Source organism: Lytechinus pictus, chromosome 14 (assembly GCF_037042905.1).
Source record: "Lytechinus pictus isolate F3 Inbred chromosome 14, Lp3.0, whole genome shotgun sequence".
In the NCBI taxonomy this organism is placed as follows: domain Eukaryota; kingdom Metazoa; phylum Echinodermata; class Echinoidea; order Temnopleuroida; family Toxopneustidae; genus Lytechinus; species Lytechinus pictus.
This window is the reverse complement of record NC_087258.1, coordinates 24,550,708-24,568,997: the sequence shown is the minus strand read 5'-3', so window position 1 is coordinate 24,568,997 and position 18,290 is coordinate 24,550,708. Positions and strand designations below refer to the sequence as shown.

At 37.8% G+C, this 18,290-nt stretch overlaps 2 protein-coding genes across 2 annotated transcripts; both read right to left on the bottom strand.

The window, feature by feature from the left end:
• Positions 1 to 3,922, bottom strand: LOC129276890 (apolipoprotein D-like). Its single transcript, XM_054913286.2, has 2 exons — positions 3,265 to 3,922; positions 1 to 2,635 (listed from the first exon to the last, which is right to left on the bottom strand). The coding sequence occupies exons 1-2, from the start codon at positions 3,578 to 3,580 to the stop codon at positions 2,340 to 2,342; spliced, it is 612 nt and encodes a 203-aa protein (XP_054769261.2). The 5' UTR covers positions 3,581 to 3,922; the 3' UTR covers positions 1 to 2,339.
• Positions 3,923 to 8,119: 4,197 nt separating this feature from the next.
• LOC129275657 (apolipoprotein D-like) lies at positions 8,120 to 11,659 on the bottom strand. Its single transcript, XM_054912160.2, has 2 exons — positions 11,108 to 11,659; positions 8,120 to 9,672 (listed from the first exon to the last, which is right to left on the bottom strand). The coding sequence occupies exons 1-2, from the start codon at positions 11,445 to 11,447 to the stop codon at positions 9,134 to 9,136; spliced, it is 879 nt and encodes a 292-aa protein (XP_054768135.2). The 5' UTR covers positions 11,448 to 11,659; the 3' UTR covers positions 8,120 to 9,133.
• Between the last annotated feature and the right edge of the window lie 6,631 nt (positions 11,660 to 18,290).

The window sequence follows — 18,290 nt, the reverse complement described above, 5'->3', positions numbered from 1 at the left end:
GACTTGAATATTCATGGCGTCGCTTATTCCGTGAAACCCATTTAATTTTATTATTTTCCCAAATGATATTCAAACTAAAGGAAAGATAATTATTTAATTTAATTTCGTTTATTTCCATTTTAACAATTACAATTTGTTTCGTTCATTTTATATACAAATGAAAGCAAGAAACATATAGCAAATTTCTATGTACAACGATTAATATTACAAAATTATTGTATAAACAGGTTGGGAATGGAGGAAGCTGCTAATAAAAGCGGAGCTGGTGTAAGGGTGCTGCATCCTAATAATAATAATAATAATATAGGGCAGGGGTTCTCAAACTACGGCCCGCGGAGCTTCTCTATCCGGCCCACGAGACTCTGCTGGGTATTTTTAAATCACTTTTAAGTCACAATATGAAACATAGCTCAATATGATTACATTGTGTATCCATGTAGACCTAACCGTAATAAAAGTAATGGCAGTCAAATTAATATGACTTTTAAACAAAGTTTAGTGGAGTCTTTCTGTCTTTACGATCTACTTTCTTATTAGATGACCAGCGCTGTTTTCACCATGTTTGGATCTACATACAGGTGCGAAAGTGCGTTTTCCACAATGAACGTTTTAAAGAACTAACTCACACCGAAGTACCTTGACAGGGGCAGTGGAACGGGTTTCAAACAGTGGGGGGGGGGGGGGGCTGGCCATGCAAAAATCACAATCATATGGTAATTTTTACGTTTTTGTACATGGTCTTGGAAAAAATCCCCCCCCCCCGCTTCCGCGGCCCCTGCTTGACCAGTGAACATTTGCACCAGTGCCTTCGTCTGGCAATTACACCTTTTGTGCCAAGGTTCAAGCAACTTTATGCTGACAGACTGTCACGTTTCCCATATTGAAAGTGATTAGGAGACTGACACCCTTGTTAGAGTATATAACAGACATGCTCTATTATTCATTCTACTTTGACTAAAAAAAATATTGATACTTCAAGACATTATCTGTCTCCCCAATACCAGGTATGTATAGGTACAATCTAGATTCTAGATTATCATTAATATTGACTCTCGCTGTATTTTGCAATCTTTTCTAATTTTGCCTGCGTTCCATATGAAACTGTTATAAATTTGTTGGATTAAATGCTCCCAAAGCATGCAAAGTAAGGGCCAGATTGCACAAGAGAGCATCTAGGACCCCGACCGCAAGGGTTTTTGCGCTTCGCGCACATTTTTTCTAAGTATCCACTTCACCCTGGCCCTTTCAGGTTTACTTAGAGTCTCATCTGGCCCTTCAAGGAAACAGTTTGAGAACCCCTGATATAGGGTATTTATATTGCGCACATATCCACCTTGTTAGGTGCTCAAGGCGCTCCTATATTACCCGGCTAAGCTAGGCGTTCATAGCGCACACAGCTAATAACAATATTATTGTAGATAGTGTAGAAAAAAATCAAAATAACAACTTGAGCATAAACCAGTTAAATGAAAAAATAGGGAAAATGAAAATAGAAAGAGGAAATGGGAAAGAGAAAGATGAAAGGTCTCCAGAATCTTGCCGCGCCGGCACTCACAAACGGATCTCTGTGATCAATACAGGATAACGAAAGGGGTGCAAAAGTGTACGTAAAATGGTATCCAAAAAAGTACGAGGGTTTGAGTGATGAAGAGTTCATGCAGTCAGTTAGTGATTAATATAGTATCTTGGAGAAACTTTAAATTTAAAGGAGTTAAAGGCTTGGAGATATTTCGATGTTATTATTTATTATGAAATAGGTAACAAGCGTATTAAATTAAATATGACACTTAATTGATTATTTATGGACATCTGCACCGTTTTGGAAAGAAATTATTATATAAGCGTAATAATAATGTAATATATATTGCGAACATTATCTTGTAATTAGATGGTCAAGGCGCTCCTACGAAGATAGAACACTGTTTCGTAATAGTGGCATCTTGGGTTCCAAAACTTAATTGATGTACCCAGATAAATAGATCGATAGATGAATTGTATTTTTAACAATTCTCCACATATTGCAGTTTACAAACTGAAATGCTTGTGCATTACAAATTAAAACAGAAGGATACATTTCATTAAATTAATTAATAACATTTTACGGTATGTAATAAATAATAACAAATGATATAGATTTTTTTTTACTAAAATTGTTTTTACCCTAGTTATTCATAAGTCCCTCGGAAGAGGATAACCCCCCCCCCCCCCCGTAGATAAGTTCCGTGATTTCTTGTAAAAAATATGAATATATTTTCTTCTGAACTACTGAAGGAACTATGATAAAATACATAGAAAATCGAATCATTCTAGGTGCACTTGACTTTACAATAATCAGATCATTATTTCGGTGTTAAACTCCTTCCATCTTCGTCGTCGTTGTCGTCATGGTAGTTGGGACAATTTGTCTGGTCCGCCATAATGAACTCCTTCACGTCGATGCCCATGGAGTTGAGGCGCCGCATGATGTCGCTGTAATCTTCCTCCGACATCGTACGATTACGAGCGATGACCCAGGCGTACTCGATGTTAGCGAAGCCCTGGAAATATTCTTGGCAGATGATATTGACGCTGTATCTATCGTAATTGACCAATGGTATTCGGAATATCACTTTATTTCGGTGAGGCCAGGCGTAGTCTGTAAATGAATATTTAGGTGAACGAAATGTTAATAATAATGTTTTTTTATTGATGGATTCATTGTTTGCATTAGTCAGCCCACCTGCGCATTTTGAAACACCGGTATAAAGCGACCTATAAATGTTATTATTATCATTAATATTATTAATAGATTATAATGTTGCACGATTGATGGATTTACATATTTTGATACTAGAAAAGCGACTTTATATTTAGCATTCATTTCATTTCTTGTATGAGTTTTGACAGCAATTTTCAATATCAAAAGGGATATATATATGCACCACCCCCCCAAAAAAAAAAAAAAAAAAACTTAAATTGTATGTCTACATAATTCCTGGATATTTTCAAATAAGAAGTGAGTATTATTTCGAAAATGTTTTATTTATCAAGTGATAGAAATAATATTCCGATCAGTTTCATGAATATTGACATTCTAAATTTTAGAGATGAAAATACAGCTGCTTGTAGTATTATATCACTATTTTTTTTCATGGCTGATTAAAATCACACGAATTATATCCAGTTCCAATCTTTACAAAGTTACTTTTGTGTCTTCCTTCTTGACTTGAAGGATAGACGTACGCGAGAGTGTGCTTTAAAAGATTTAAGGTATTATATACTTACATAGTATTCCAATTTTCCAGTCGAATGTAGGATTGTACATTTTCGATTCATACGAGTAACCCTCCTGGCCGTGGGCGCCCAATCCGGTCTCTTTGCTTAGGAGGTAGCCATCTTCCACCGTGTAATATTGAGACTGACATTTCAGTCCGCTCTCTGCAGAGTTGAAAAACCTGGCGATTTCGTACCAGCGACCGGCGTAGCGATGGACGTCGAAGTCATCGACGGGTTGGACGTCGGGACATGGGCCTGGTCGGAACACCTGTGCCGAGGAAAAGCCGACGATGGCGAGGAGGAAAGCGAAAGAAGCTTGCGTCATGTTTTCGTTGATCTGATTTATTTCTATATATCCATGGTAACCCTCGAATTATGGTTCCTTTAATTTCAGATCATTGTTGATAACACTCCAAATGTGGCCGGCTGCTTTCCGATCAGTGTAACTTCATTTTTACTATCTATAGCATGCGTCGCATGTATAAACTTCGGCCGATCGTAATTTGTGTATAAATACAACTTTTTCTTGACAGTGATTTCTACAGGTATTTTAGACCTATGTCACAAAAATGTAACTACCCAACCATCCCAAATAGAATAGCAGCAATTCACGGCAAAGGAACAAACACAAAACAGAAAATCTCGACTGCTTAATGGTCTGGGGTGTGACCTTGGATCACAAAGAACATAGTACAAAACTTATTTTAGCCCCACCCCCCTCGATTCTATCTACAATTTAAAAATTGTTCTTTATTTGTCAGGAAAATTGAAAAAAAAAATGAGGGATATATACAATGATTTGAAAGAGAGGCCGGCAAATATAGGATGAGGGAAACTGGAAAAGAAAAATCTCTAATATTGAAATGTTATTTGCATTATTTACAACAGACATGATTATTTTAGATACAAGAATCACGCCCCCCAAAATGACGTTGATTTGTAATTGACACCCCTGGCTAAAATTAAAATATCCATGTGTGCCCCCAACCCCACCCCGCTCTGTATGTACGTCTCTCTCCCTTCTCTCTGTTTATCTCTCTCCTTTTCTCTCTATACCCCTTTCATAAACCTATCCTCCAATTAGCCGCCTAATAGTAATGCGGATAATTCAATAAAAATTGCGTTCACAAACTCCGAAAATGATCCGCATTATTTTTACGAGCGCCCGTCCTGAAAAAGGCGGATAATCGTCATGACAACTGGACACGCCCCCTCCGATGCGGTTGTGTTGGAAAAGGGTGACCTTGTGACCGCACCATGGCAATTATCCGCATTATTTGGAAATACGTTCATAAACTCAAAATCTTGTCCCGATGCTGCTATTATGCGGATAATTGCAGCATCAAAATAATGCGGATAACTCTGGTCCTCCTCCGATTTTACGACCAAATTATGCTGCTATTAGCCGCATAATTGGGTTTATGAAAGGGGTATCTGTTTCTCTTGCTCCTTTTCTCTGTTTCATTCTCCATGTTCTCTCTCCCTCAAGGCTTTCTCTCTCCCTCTCTCTCTCTCTCTCTCCCTCTCTCTCTCATTCTTTCTCTCACTCCCCTCTGTCTTTCTAGAATATTTATGGGGCCCATGTCATAAAACTTGTTATGATAACAAATGTGCAATGGTTGGTGTTTATTTTTACGGCGTTTGCATTCTAATTCTGATTATATATATATTTTCTAGACTACTCATTTTTTTTTTCCTTCATTTTTCTTTATAAAAAAGTGGAAAGAGCACAAGTTGCAAAAACAAAAATAAGGCTAAAACCAACGCAAAATAAGACATATACTAAGGAACATAAATGAATGCTTTTTTCGGCCGAAACATTGCCTCATTTGGCGTCAGAGTATTAATACATAGCTTGTACATAAACATTGACTTTAATTGGCTTACAATAAACTTCATGAAGAGATATTGCTATCTTTTTTAAAAAGTTTTTTTTAATTGGAACCCTGCTCTCTGGAATGGCTTTTTGACACATACATAGCTTATACACAAACATTAATTTAATTGGCTTACAATAAACTTCATGAAGAAAAATTGCTATGTTTTTAATTTTTTTTTTAAATTGAAACCCTGCTCTCTGGCATGGCCTTTTTACAGGGCGGTGTCATATATGGAGGGGCAGCGGCGACCTTCTGATGATATTTCCAAGTCCTGAAACAGGGCGAGAAAAAGAGGTGAAAAAAAAGAAGGGAGAAAAGAGAAGGAAGAGCAGTATGATAAGGGTTCCGTTACACAAAGGTTAGCGATTGATCGTACGCTTGATTTTCACGATTGATTGTACAGTGTAGTATATGGAACCAGTCGTAGAAAGATGTTCTACGGTCATTGCTAAGTTTAGTGTAACTGGCCACAGGGAGATCTGGCATCTTTATGATATGAAAATTATGTCAATCCGTTTATCATAGACTAAAGCACCACTGTACTGTTTACTAGTATTCAAAATGAATAATATAAAAGCCCTAAATCATTTGAAATCGCTAATTACACATCGCACCTTCAAATATTGTACCCGCTATGCACTAAATTCTCTCCTCGACATTCCATTCCCTATAAAACTGAATTCTAAAATCCATATCGAGCAAAAAAAATTACAGATGGGGGACACAACATGTGGTCTGTGACGAAATTTTATTAAAAAAATTCCCGAGCGGGCAAACTTCGCGAGCGAGTAAAAATATTGGCAATTTTTAATTTGTGATAAAATTTGACTTGATAATCAGAAAATAAAACCACAATTTAACATTTTCCCCTTCCTTTTCGTTTTTTCTCCTTATTTTTATTTTTTAACGGTCATGGAACTTTTTTAGATTTAGGTCGAATTCCATGACAACACCCCCCCCCCCATATGTATAGCAGTGCCCCACCCTGATCGAAGTATCTGGAATGCAGATTTGTTCAAATTTCTTGTTGCAATGCTTGATTATGTCCTGAAAAATATTCAATTTAAAGACCCCCCCTTTTTTTTAGTAAACCCAAAACTGAATTCTTCTGATATCGATTGAAAATATCAATCCCCAGGGGGCGGCGATAAAAGGACCTGGGGCGACTGCCCTCTCTTCGGTTTTTCAAGAACTAGGATATCTGACAAAAATGGGAGGAATAAGTAAAAAAACAATAGGAAGAAACTGGAAGAAATAAATATATCTGGGGCCCATTTCACAAAGAGTTACAACTACGGTAACTTTGTCATAATTGTAACTCCCACAGAAACCTTGAGTATGATTGGGTTGATGAGAGCCCTGTTACCATGGTAGTTGCCATAATTGCGAAGTTACCATAATTGTAGCCAGGGGTGGATCCAGGATTTTCCAGGAGGGGGGGGGGAGACACGGGCACATTATCCCGGGGAAAAATTGACAAGCAAAAAAAAAAGTCCGCACTTGTGTATGAGCAACATAAGGGGGGGGGGGCACACTTGTGTAAGAACGGCATATTTACATTTAAAATTTTGATTATGGCTTTTAAGGGGGGCACGGGCCGGATATGCCCCCCTTGATCCACCACTGGTTGTAACTCTTTATGAAACAGGCCTCTGGGTTGTGTAACTCTATTACCCCATCATCATGATCATATTTATTCAATTTGGGAAAATGACGTCACAGATAGTCTTGCCCCTCCCCCGATTGATGTCACGTTTTTTATACCATACGCTGTCACAGTATGGTACCGTATAGCGATATGTACACAAAGGGAAAGTAAACATCAACATGTTCCGTCAATAAAGAATGACAAAGGGGGTTTAAAGAGACAAGGGACATGCCATCAGATTACGTAATGAGGAAGAAACGAATACACTCGAAAATCTACAATTTATATACAATATATCCATCACAAGGGCATTGGGAGCTATAATTATATATTAGATATAGGCCTAGCCTAAAAAATGGTCAGAATAAGTTTAATTATTTGAGTTGAATTTTAATCAATCTGATTTTTTTATTTTTGTCTATTGTTCTTAATTTCGTTCATCCACATTACCCCCGGCCTTTCCTATTCTTAATGTCAATTTCTTTAGTTCATGCACTGTCAATCCCCCTTTCTCTCCGAATTCTCTCATTCTCTCTCTCTCTCCCACTTTCTTTCTCTCACTCATCTACACACCGACACACATAATGTTCTCTATAATTATTATTTCACCCATCTCTCACTCCCTTTCTTCTACTACTACTTCCTATTCTTCTTATGCATTTTTCTCCTTCCTCCTTCCTTCCATTATGCTACTGGTAAAAGTTTAAGTTTGGGTGTGACAAGGCAGAAACTTTTTGTTGAGTTCAGAAATCACTGTTATTAATCCAGAAAAAGCGCCCTTATTATCTTATATTCTACAGTGTATTTTTTATAGGGGCGGCAAAGCGACCTAAAATGTGACCTATTCCCCTCCCCCTCAATTGAATAACACGGGTACTATTGGTTAAGCGACCCAAATTCTCATTTTAAACACTCTTCTTTTTCTTTGCTTCCCTTTTTTTTTCTTTCTTTCTTTTATCTTTCTTTCCTTCTTTTTCCTTTTCTCCTTTTCCTGACGATTGCACCACTGTAACCCCGCCCCTACACTATTCAGAACTAAATTGGTCTCGAACGTACAAAATGGAAACATAAATATTCCGTCAACAAAAGAGACATCCCCTTATTATCTCATTACAACCCACCAATGGCGCAGTCACATTTCCCATACGGCAGCCTTACGGCGAGTCAAAAACAGCCGTTTTATCATTTTTTGTACAGGTACACAATAGGTAGTTTGAATAAAAATGAACAAAACGGCTGTTTTCGACTCGCCGTACGGCCGCCGTAGGGGAAATGTGACTGCAGCATAAGGAATCGTAATACAACAATACCAGCGAAAATAAGTTGATAATACCAATTTCAATTTGACCAAGTTGTTTCTTTAATTCATACTTATTTATGAAGCTTCAAAGCAAATTAATACAATCTCATACTATCGACACGTGCACTCAACAAAAGTGAAGTATTTTTTTCAAGGAAAACCGGTTCCCTTCGTCGAAAAAAATAACAAACGGTGACATTAAACGCTGTACCTTCTGTCAATAATTAATGTCTCTAAATTACAGGTATTTAAGCTAAATCCAGACCGGACACGTTTTATACTGGTTGGACTCTGGATTCAAATTTCATCCGAATGATAAATTTTCAAATCTCAAATAATTATGATTCAAATCTTATTAACCGAACCTTGAAAGTTTAAATCCAGGGATCAGCTAGCTAGTCACGACAGCAGATCTGGATACATTTAGAAACTCGTGTTTAAGACTTATGGTATGGGCCCATAATTATGTTTTTAGATTTTAGATTTAGATTTATTCATTTTCCGTTCACAAAGCACAACAAAATCAAACAATACATAGTCAAATTTGAAGTACAACATCAATCGGAGTAAGTTATAAACAATGAGAACTAATGCGAACTAAAGTAACTTTGACTATAATGACTATATAAAACAGAACGGAGGGGCTTGCCAAGAAAAGCAAAGCTTGTATGAGAGGCAAGCCCCCGTAACTTAGTTTCAGTACGTATATTACAAAATTATAATATAAAGGAGAGACGGGAGACAGTTTAAAAGGAGGGAAAAGGAGGCTATACAAAATATCAAAGGTAACAACGGAAGAGTAACACAAATTAGAATAAGTGATAATGTTTGAAAATAAATGGAAAATTTAAAACAGAAAATGAAACTGAAATATTTGTGATCGTTCATTTTTTTGTTTCTTTCTTTCATCCTTTTTTGTTTCTTTTCTTCATCTATCATTATTTATAGAATGTGATAATTTTCGTCAGTTTGTTCAGGTCATGTTGACCTTTGTCCGTTAGTGCTAGGAATCATACAATGTAGGATGTCGCATGTTAACGACTACAATTCTTAAAGGCGCGGTCTTTCAGATGCTGGTGGCTCTGTAGGGCGTGGTCTGTCGGTTCCCTCTGAGGGGCGTGGTCTGTCAGTGCCTTCTGATGGACGTGGTCTTTCAGTGTCAGGATTTTCGGATGGGCGTGGCCTGTCGGTTCCCTCTGAGGGGCGTGGTCTGTCAGTGCCTTCTGATGGACGTGGTCTTTCAGTGTCAGGATTTTCGGATGGGCGTGGCCTGTCGGTTCCCTCTGAGGGGCGTGGTCTGTCAGTGCCTTCGGATGGGCGTGGTCTATAAGTACCAGGCCTCTCTGTTGGACGTGGTGGTTCTGTCTCGCAGTTCGTTTGATCGGCTCTGATGAACTTGTCCACATTGATGCCCTGTTCTCCAAACTTTCTCAAAGCATTCTGGATGACGTCTTCAGACGGGAACGGATCACGGGCGAGAACCCAGTTGTTTTGGAAGTTAAACCAACCAAAGAAGATTTCTGTGCATCCGTGTACCAGAGCATAACTGTCATAGTCCACATCTAGAACCCAGTACTCGCCTGTTTGCCCTGAAAGATGGAAAACAGACGGTGGAAATATTTAAACATCGGTATACAAAATGAGATTGCGTTTTGTTTGTTTGATTCTTTCTTTCTTTCTTTCTTTTCTTTTTGGGTGCATTGCTGGCCAGGGGCTGAGGTAATTACTCTTCCTCTCCCTCATTGTGAAAATAGTAATGCTTGTTCATAATTATTGTATACAACATTGAACAAGTTTGGATCTTTACAACTTTCACCATCACATTACTCTGTTCTTCAACGAACTGTTTATACATTAAAAATATATATTTATATATATATTTTTTTTTGGGGGGGGGCAGCAAGTGCAAATGCACGATCACCAAGTATGACTTTTGTTTTGTGAAATGGGATCTGAAACAATAATTTATCTGTGGAACTTCGCAGGCTTCGACTGTGTGATTGGGTTTTAAGTTTGTGTAATTATGTAATGTAATGTGGGGCTTGACCGATTAATGATTTATATACAATTAACAGAATTTTGAATGAAATTCTTTGACGTACAGGCAACCAGTGGAGTTCTCTCAGAAGAGGTGTAGTGGAACTGAACTTTGGGACACGGTAGATAAGTCTTGCACATGAATTTTGGACTCTTTGTAACTTAGAAATAAGATTATCAGGCATTCCAAACAACAAACCATTAGAGTAGTCAAGCTTACTTGTAATCAGAGCATGTGCCACCAGTTTGATACTTTCTTGATCAAAGTATTTGCGAATGCGCCGAAGGTTATATAGAGGAGATAATATGTTGATTTGCATACATCCGTGACTTGGGTTTCCATATTGAGGTTTGTATCAAAATAAACTCCTAAATTCCTTGCAGTATCAGATGGGTTGACATTGGATACTCCAATTTTTATACAGTTGATATCAATTTTAGAGATCTGCTGTGAGGCGCCAATGAGCAAAAACTCACTTTTGCTATCATTTAATTTCAGATTATTATTGAGCATCCAGCTACGAATAAAAATGATACATTGTTCTAGCCTTGAAACACTTGTGTCTGCAGAGGTATAGAAGATGGCCTAAAAGATATATACAATTGTGTGTCGTCGGCATAACAATGACAAGAAACTTCGGGAAAATTATTTTGAGTGCTATTAATAAGGCTACTTGTGTATAATGCAAAAAGCAAGGGACCGAGTCGTGAGCCCTGGGGCACGCCAAAAGGTGGCACACTGTATGAAAAAATGCGAGCGATCAAAGATCGAGCAAAAATAATCTTTTTGAAAATGGAAATCTAATTTGTGATAGAGGCATATTCAGAAAAGGATATCATTTTAGCTCTTTTGTCTTTTCTTCTATTCTTCTCCTATTTTTTCTTCGTCAGAATCAAATTCGCATTTTAGACTCCCTAGAATAATGTGAATACGGTTTAAAAAGATACATCTCGTATTGTTGGTGAGAATGATGAACAAAAACTTACCAGGTCTGTTAAAGAATTGGACCTGCAGCTTTGCTCCTTCGTCCGGGTTAGGTTGTAGGATTTCCCCCAGAATGGTGCTCGTCGCCTCGCCATCTCGCGTTCGTCCGGTGTTGATGACAAGGATTTGACCATCATCTCCTGGTCGATACTCGGCCGTCACGCACGAAAGACCAGCCTCGAAGGAAGCGTAGAACTTTGTGATTTCATACCAACGACCCAGGTAGCGGTCAAGCTGGAAGTCCTCGGCTAAACGCACCTCAGGACAGCCACCAAATCCGAAAACTTGGGCCGATGAAAAACCGGCGAAGCCGAGAAGGAGAAGTAGAACTAATTGCTTCATCAGGCCGAATAATTGATCATCTATCCAGAGAAACTAGTTCATAAATGCTTACAGAATAGTTCCGAACTTCCCTTTTAAATGCCCTTAAATTGATATCCTTAAAATAAACTTGCATGTATACCCTGGTATCAGCATGGACCTATTGTATAGGTCCGTGGTACTAGCCAGCACTGGCCTGACATCATTTCTGTCTTTCACAGAACCGAGCTTTTGTTTAAAGAGTCGGGCGTGACTGGCCTTATAGTCCTATAGGCAAACACCGAAAACTTTCACTTGAACAATAAGAACTATATAGACGTAAGTCCGGTACTTGAGGAGATGTGCGTTTGTGATTAAGTACTACGGATAGACATGGGTGGATCCGACATTGTCGAATAAAATACATAAAGACTGAAGTTGATATGTAAGATATCTTTACTTTTGAAAAAAGAATAGATATTCATATAGGACGAGATATTGAATTGAATTCATTTTCCACATTCTCATTTAAAAAAAAAAAAAATAATAATGATGCGAGCGCAAAGCGCAAGTTGAAACTATTGTATATATATAGACATAATATAAAGGAATGTCATTGTTTGTTATCATGAACGGATGTTTTTGTCACTCCATGAGCTGTTTTTTTTTTATATTGACCCGAATAAGCAACTTTAATGACTGTTTATATAGGAATTAATGAAGAGGATATGTTTTAAATAAGTGTATACGGTGCTAGCGCGAAGAGTGAGCGCAAATTTTATCTTTATATATTATATTGTGGCGACGTGAATGATTTTCTGTTTTCTAATTCCCTCCACCCCCTTACTCTATAAAGTTTTCTTCTTCTTTATAATATGTTTTCCTCTCCTTCCTATTTTTCTCTTCCTTTTCTCTCCGCCTCTTTTTTTTTTTTTTTTTTGTTCGGCCAATAAGAAAGGGGGCCGAGGCGCTCCGGCCCCCTGGATCAGCGTCTGCGTATATATAGGGACGGGAAATGACGACTTTGATACATTCACTAACTATGTTGATGTATATAGTTTAGGTCAAAATTTTGTTTTGACAAAGTTTTCCAAAACAAAAGTAGAAACGAGTCCAGGAATACCTATTTTTTAATCGTTATGTTATATCGGGGCCCCATATTACAAAGAGTTGCGAATGATCTGATCAATCGCAACTATGGACGGCCAGCAACATCAACATCTATTATGCACGTCTGTTCAAAATATTTTCTAGCTATGATGTATATTCATGCATTTATTGCTTCTTGAAAATTCACTGCGCTTCTCTTTGTTTACAAAGGCATTGTGCAAATTTCCTGTAGAAAAAATTATGACAATGATGGATTTCCATAGAGTTACGATTGATCGGATCAATCGTAACTCTTTGTAAGATGGGGCCCTGGATACCTTATATTTACTGATGGCGCCCATGTTTGGTTTACATTTTGAAAATGTTGTTAGTAATGAAGGATTAACTTCCCCTTGAATATACAACGAGATATAGTCCTAGAGGAGACTGTTTATTCAGAATAAAATCGAAGAGAGTGATCATTTTGAAGTAAAAAAAACACTTACATCACAAGTATAAAGAGTTCGGTGGTGCTGATATGTGCTAGAGGATTATTAAATCCCTATATATAATTCAATTAATCTAATGTTAATTTCATTTTCATTTCATTTGATTATTTATTAACGATGGATGAATACCGGATAAAATGAAAACTTGCCAAGATAGGGCTTACCATTCACACAGACTAAATTGAATGTGGAAAATAACATGCAAATTTAATTACTCCTGTTCATTACTCAAAATGGTCCTATTAATTTTTTTAGCAATATGGACTCAGGCCTAAACATCCCACTACAACATTTTAGTCAAAGGTTACAGACTAGTCTCATTATGGCGAATAAGGTGCTGTAGTTCAGACTTGCAAAAAAAAAGCTTCGAAAACTGTGACCATCTCATGTTGATATGAACACACTAGATTACAATGTCCAGTGGCGTACCGTGGGTCACGGCATTGGGGGGGCACCAGCAAAAATTTTGAGTCGCTCAGTGAGCGCGCAAAGCGCGCTCAATTACTAGGTATAGGCCTATTGACCTTATATAGAGACATTTTAAGGACTGTGCCATTAAACGGATATGTAATGTATCTCACTGATCAAATGATGCGAGCGCAAAGCGCGAGCTGAAAATTTTTGAAATTCATACCTAAAAAGGGTCAAAATAAGAAATTATATAAAAAATTAAAAATACGTATCTGTCTCGCTAAACAAACAAAGCTGAAATTTTTGTATTTATTGACCCCAAACAGAGACAGTTTTAGGACTATTTTTAGAAAACAAATAAGAGAATACATATCTCACCATACTCATCTAATTTGAGTGCCAAGCGCTTGCTGATTTTGTTAGAAAACATGAAACATCTTTTGTAGTCATTGTAATCATGATTAAAATACGCATCTCACTAATCAAATATTGCGAGCGCGAAGCGCGAGCTAAAAATTTAGGAAATTCAGACCTGAAGAGAAGCATTTTAAGGCCTGTTTGTAGGAATTTACGGAGACCATACGTATTTCACGTACAAAATGATGCGAGCGCGAAGCGCGAGCTGAAAATTTTGTATATATTGACCCCAAACAGGGACATTTTAGGGACTATTTCTTGTTTTGAATCCATTAAGAGTATACATATCTCACCATAGTCATCCAATGCGAGTGCCAAGCGATTGCTGATTTTGTTAGAACCACATTCAAACACATGAAGAGCTTTTTGTAGTCTTTTTGTTATCATACGCATCTCAGTAGCGCAAAGTGCGAGCTGAAAATATAGGAAATTCAGATCTGAAGAGGGGCATTCTAAGGCTTGTTTGTAGGAATCTACTATGACCATACCTATTTCACTAAACAAATGATGCGAGCGCGAAGCGCGAGCTGAAAATTTTTGATATTTACATTAGAAAAAGAGACATTTTAAGGACCGATTTCAGGAATTCATGAAGAGCAGACATATCTCATCAATCCACTAATTCGAACGTAAGCACGAACACGATTTTTTTTATATACAGACCTTAAAATGGGGCTATCACTTTAAGTAGTCATGAAAAGAAGCATATGTCACTACATAAAACAATAATAACTCGAAGTGCGATGATATATATTTGGTGCATATTGACTTGAAAACAGGACGTTTTGGTACAACATGATTGTACATGTATATATCGTTAAACAGACAATGCTAGTACCAGGAATAATGTACAAATAGGCCCTGAGCACATTATGTTTCATTAAGTTATGAAAAAAATAATTCTTATGTAATATAACACAACATATAATATAATTTAACATTATAATGTACAATAAATTCTTCTTTCCCACTACGTTTCTTTCTTCTCCCTCTTTTTCTCCCTTTTCTCCCGTTTTTTTTTTTTTTTTTTTTTTGGCCAGCCGATTGGGGGGGGGGGGGGCACGTGCCCCCCCCATGCCCCCCCCCCGTAGTTACGCCACTGACAATGTCTATACTGAAAGGGGCGCTATTTAGTTCGACACCGGAATTGTCCTTCTGGAGACGTTTAATAATAATAAATAATAGTATGAACATTTGTAATGCTCCGGTATCCATCATAAAAAGATGCTCGTGGCGCAATAAAGAAAAGAAAAGAAAAAGAAAGGAAGATAGAAAACCTACACCAAAAAGAGGGGGGAAATAACAATTACCTAAAAGCTTGTGTCTTTCATCAACATCTTTTGTCCGACAAGTTGTCAGATCTGACTACTTTCTTTGATTCTGACTGGCTGTGAGGCACGTTTCCATGGTAACTGTCGGATAAAAATTGTTTTTTTGTCGGAAAAGTCTTCCGACAAGTCTTTTCATGAAACGCTGAACTCCCTTTCTTCATGGATGTCACATATATTTTTTTAACCCCCACCTTTGTGGGGAGACCCCTATTAAAATATAGTATATTTCTGAAAGCATAATTAAAACATGCTCATGGATGGTAATCCCGTCTGATGACTGATGAGGGTTGTGCTCGCCCCCCCCCCCCAGTTTCACAATAAATCTCCAAATCGCCGCGTTCGAATTGCTTGAATATGTCTCGGGGGGGGGGGCACTTGCATTGGCGAGTGGATACCATGCGCGACCAAAAAAAAACACGTAAAAATTATGTCTTTTTCAAGATAGGGCACGTTACGTACGTAACGTAATAAGGATGTCAAAAACACTAAAATAATGAAAAAGGGTATATCTCTTTCGCACTGAAAGCTACGTGTTAAGGGTCAAATATGCGAGGGTATACAAGACAAAAATGTTTAACAAAGGATGTACTTTTTGCCCCAACAATCAACACAACGTGTTTAAAGTCCGATTTGCGCGAGGTGTGGGAGGTGCATGGGGTCGTATACCCAATGACGTAGGTAAAGGTATATAAAACGGGGTAAAACCGACGACCGATCGTCCGTGACATATATATAACAATTAAAATATCGCTGTACTTGTTTAGGGGTTCAAATACTTACCAAGGATATCGTTTTGTTTCCAATACTTGTTTTACCAATACGGTTTCACACGCCAATATGGTTAAGGGGTGTATTTTCAGAATATGGAAAATACTTGTTTAGGGAGCTTTACCGTGATCGCGCATGATGGTATCCACTCGTCAATGGAAGTGCCCCCCCCCCCGGGAATATGTAAAGGTAAGTGTCCCATATAGCCGCAGGGGCGGAAATCTCTCACAAAAGGTAGGGGGGACACAGGGGCAGATCCAGCCTTCGCCAATAGGGGGGGGGGGACGGAAATTTGTTTCAGCCATATTTTCCCCGATTGGCAGCTCGAAGATGATTTTTGTTTGTTTCTTTGAAGGGGCAGTCCTCATTAGTCACTTCTTAGCTTTATTCTTATAAATTAATATATAATATCATAATCCTTATTTATATGATGCGAGCGCGAAGCGCGAGCTAATTTTTTTGGAATAAGTTTATGTATTTTTTCCTAAAATTTGAACTGATTCTGGGCAATGTTTGTTATCCTGAAAAAGATGTGTATGCAACTTAATAATTACTACGAACGCAAAGCGCGACCAGAAATGAACTGATGGACAAGATACCTATTAAAGTAGCATTTAACAATCAAATAATGCGAGCGCGAAGCGCGAGCTGAATTTTTTTTTTGACATTTTCACCTAAAGAATGGAAATTCTAAGAACTTTTTGTAACTCAAACAGAATAGGTATATAAGTAAACAATTAATGCGAGCGCGAAGTGCGAGCGGAAAATTTCGAGATTTAGTCCTATAATATTTACTGAACGAGACACTCTATACATGTTTTGTAAATCCTGAAAAGGATGAGTATTAATAATGCGAGCGCAAAGCGCGAGCACAAATTTTTTATATACGTTTTGAACTGGTACCTGTTAAGGACTGCTTGCACTTAGCCATGAAGGCGTTACATATGTCAACAATCAAAAAATGCGAGCGCGAAGCGCAAGCTGAAAATTTTTGAATTTTCTAAAGAAAGAATGGAAAATTTTAATTATTTTTTGTAATCGTTAACAGGATAGCTATATAAATTAACGATTGATGCGATTGCGAAGCCTATGGGGACAAGGAGCGGGAAAATAAATAAATTTGAATTTGAATTTGAGCAGAAAAAAAATCGAGACTTAGACCTAAAAATGGGCCACGCTGTTCATGTTTTGTAAATCATCAAAAGGATGAGTAATATGGGGTCTTCCTACAATAATAATGCGAGCACAAAGCGCGAGCAGAAAAATTTTGATATTGTGATCTGAAACTGGATAATGATTTAAATTAGAGAACAAGTTGAGTATCTGAATAAACATGCGCGAGCGTGTTTCATAATCAATATTGAATCATTTATATAACTCGCCAATCAAAATGCGAGCGTGCAGCGCGCTAGCTGATACGTCTTGACAATCAGACCTGAAAAGGGATATTTTGAAAACTTTATGGAATACACGAAAATAATATAGGTACCTGATAAATCAAAATTTGCGAGCGCGCAGCGCAAGCAGCAAATGTTAACATTCAGACCATAAAACTGACATTTTTACAGAGCACTTTTTAAAAACCAATTTGTAAATTACACAAAATAATGAAAATTCGATTTCCGAGGTGAAATATGTTTTGCATATTGACTTCCAAACTTAATATTCGAACTCCATATTGAACAAGATATGTAAATCACCTAACAGGCAATGCGAGCGCGAAGCGCGAGCGAAAATTTTATATAGTGGCACGAAAGATTCTTTTTATTTTCCAAGTCTTCCCCTCATCTTATTTTATGCACTCGTCGTCCTTCTTTTCCTTTTCTCCTCTCTTTTCCCTCCTTTTTTCCTTCTTTCTTTCCCTTTTTTCTTTTTTTGCTCCGCCAAGAGGGGGGGGGGGGCGGGCCCCTCGGCCCCCCTGGATCCGCCTATGGGGACAAGGAGCGGGAAAATTTGACAAGCAAAAAAAAGGTTATCATCGCCAAAGTAAGGTCATATCTCGTCCCAAAATACTACATGTTTTATTTCGATTTAGAATGATGTATTTCTTACCATAATAAAAGACCAAAAATAGTAGGGGACATTTGATATTGTGTCCCCCCTACTATTTTGAGTAGGGGGACACGTCCCCCTGTCCCCCCTGGGATTTCCGCCCCATGCATATAGGTTGTCTTGCATGGGTCCAATTCTTTTTTTGTTATGCAAGTATTTCTAAATAATTTATTGAGGCGCTAATGCATTCGATCCACTTTACCTGCTGACGATACAGTACATTTCTCTGACGAATTAGATCCACTTGTGTTCCAATATAACTACAACGAATTACTTTTAAAAAAATGGAAGACACATCACGTACCTGT

Excerpts from the sequence above, each read along its gene's own strand:
- LOC129275657 (XM_054912160.2), bottom strand. The coding sequence starts at position 11,447 with ATGAAGCAATTAGTTCTACTTCTCCTTCTCGGCTTCGCCGGTTTTTCA. Across the intron at positions 9,673-11,107 it reads CCAATTCTTTAACAGACCTG|GGCAAACAGGCGAGTACTGG; the intron begins GTAAGTTTTTGT and ends TCCATCTTTCAG.
- LOC129276890 (XM_054913286.2), bottom strand. The coding sequence starts at position 3,580 with ATGACGCAAGCTTCTTTCGCTTTCCTCCTCGCCATCGTCGGCTTTTCC. Across the intron at positions 2,636-3,264 it reads CTGGAAAATTGGAATACTAT|ACTACGCCTGGCCTCACCGA; the intron begins GTAAGTATATAA and ends ATTCATTTACAG.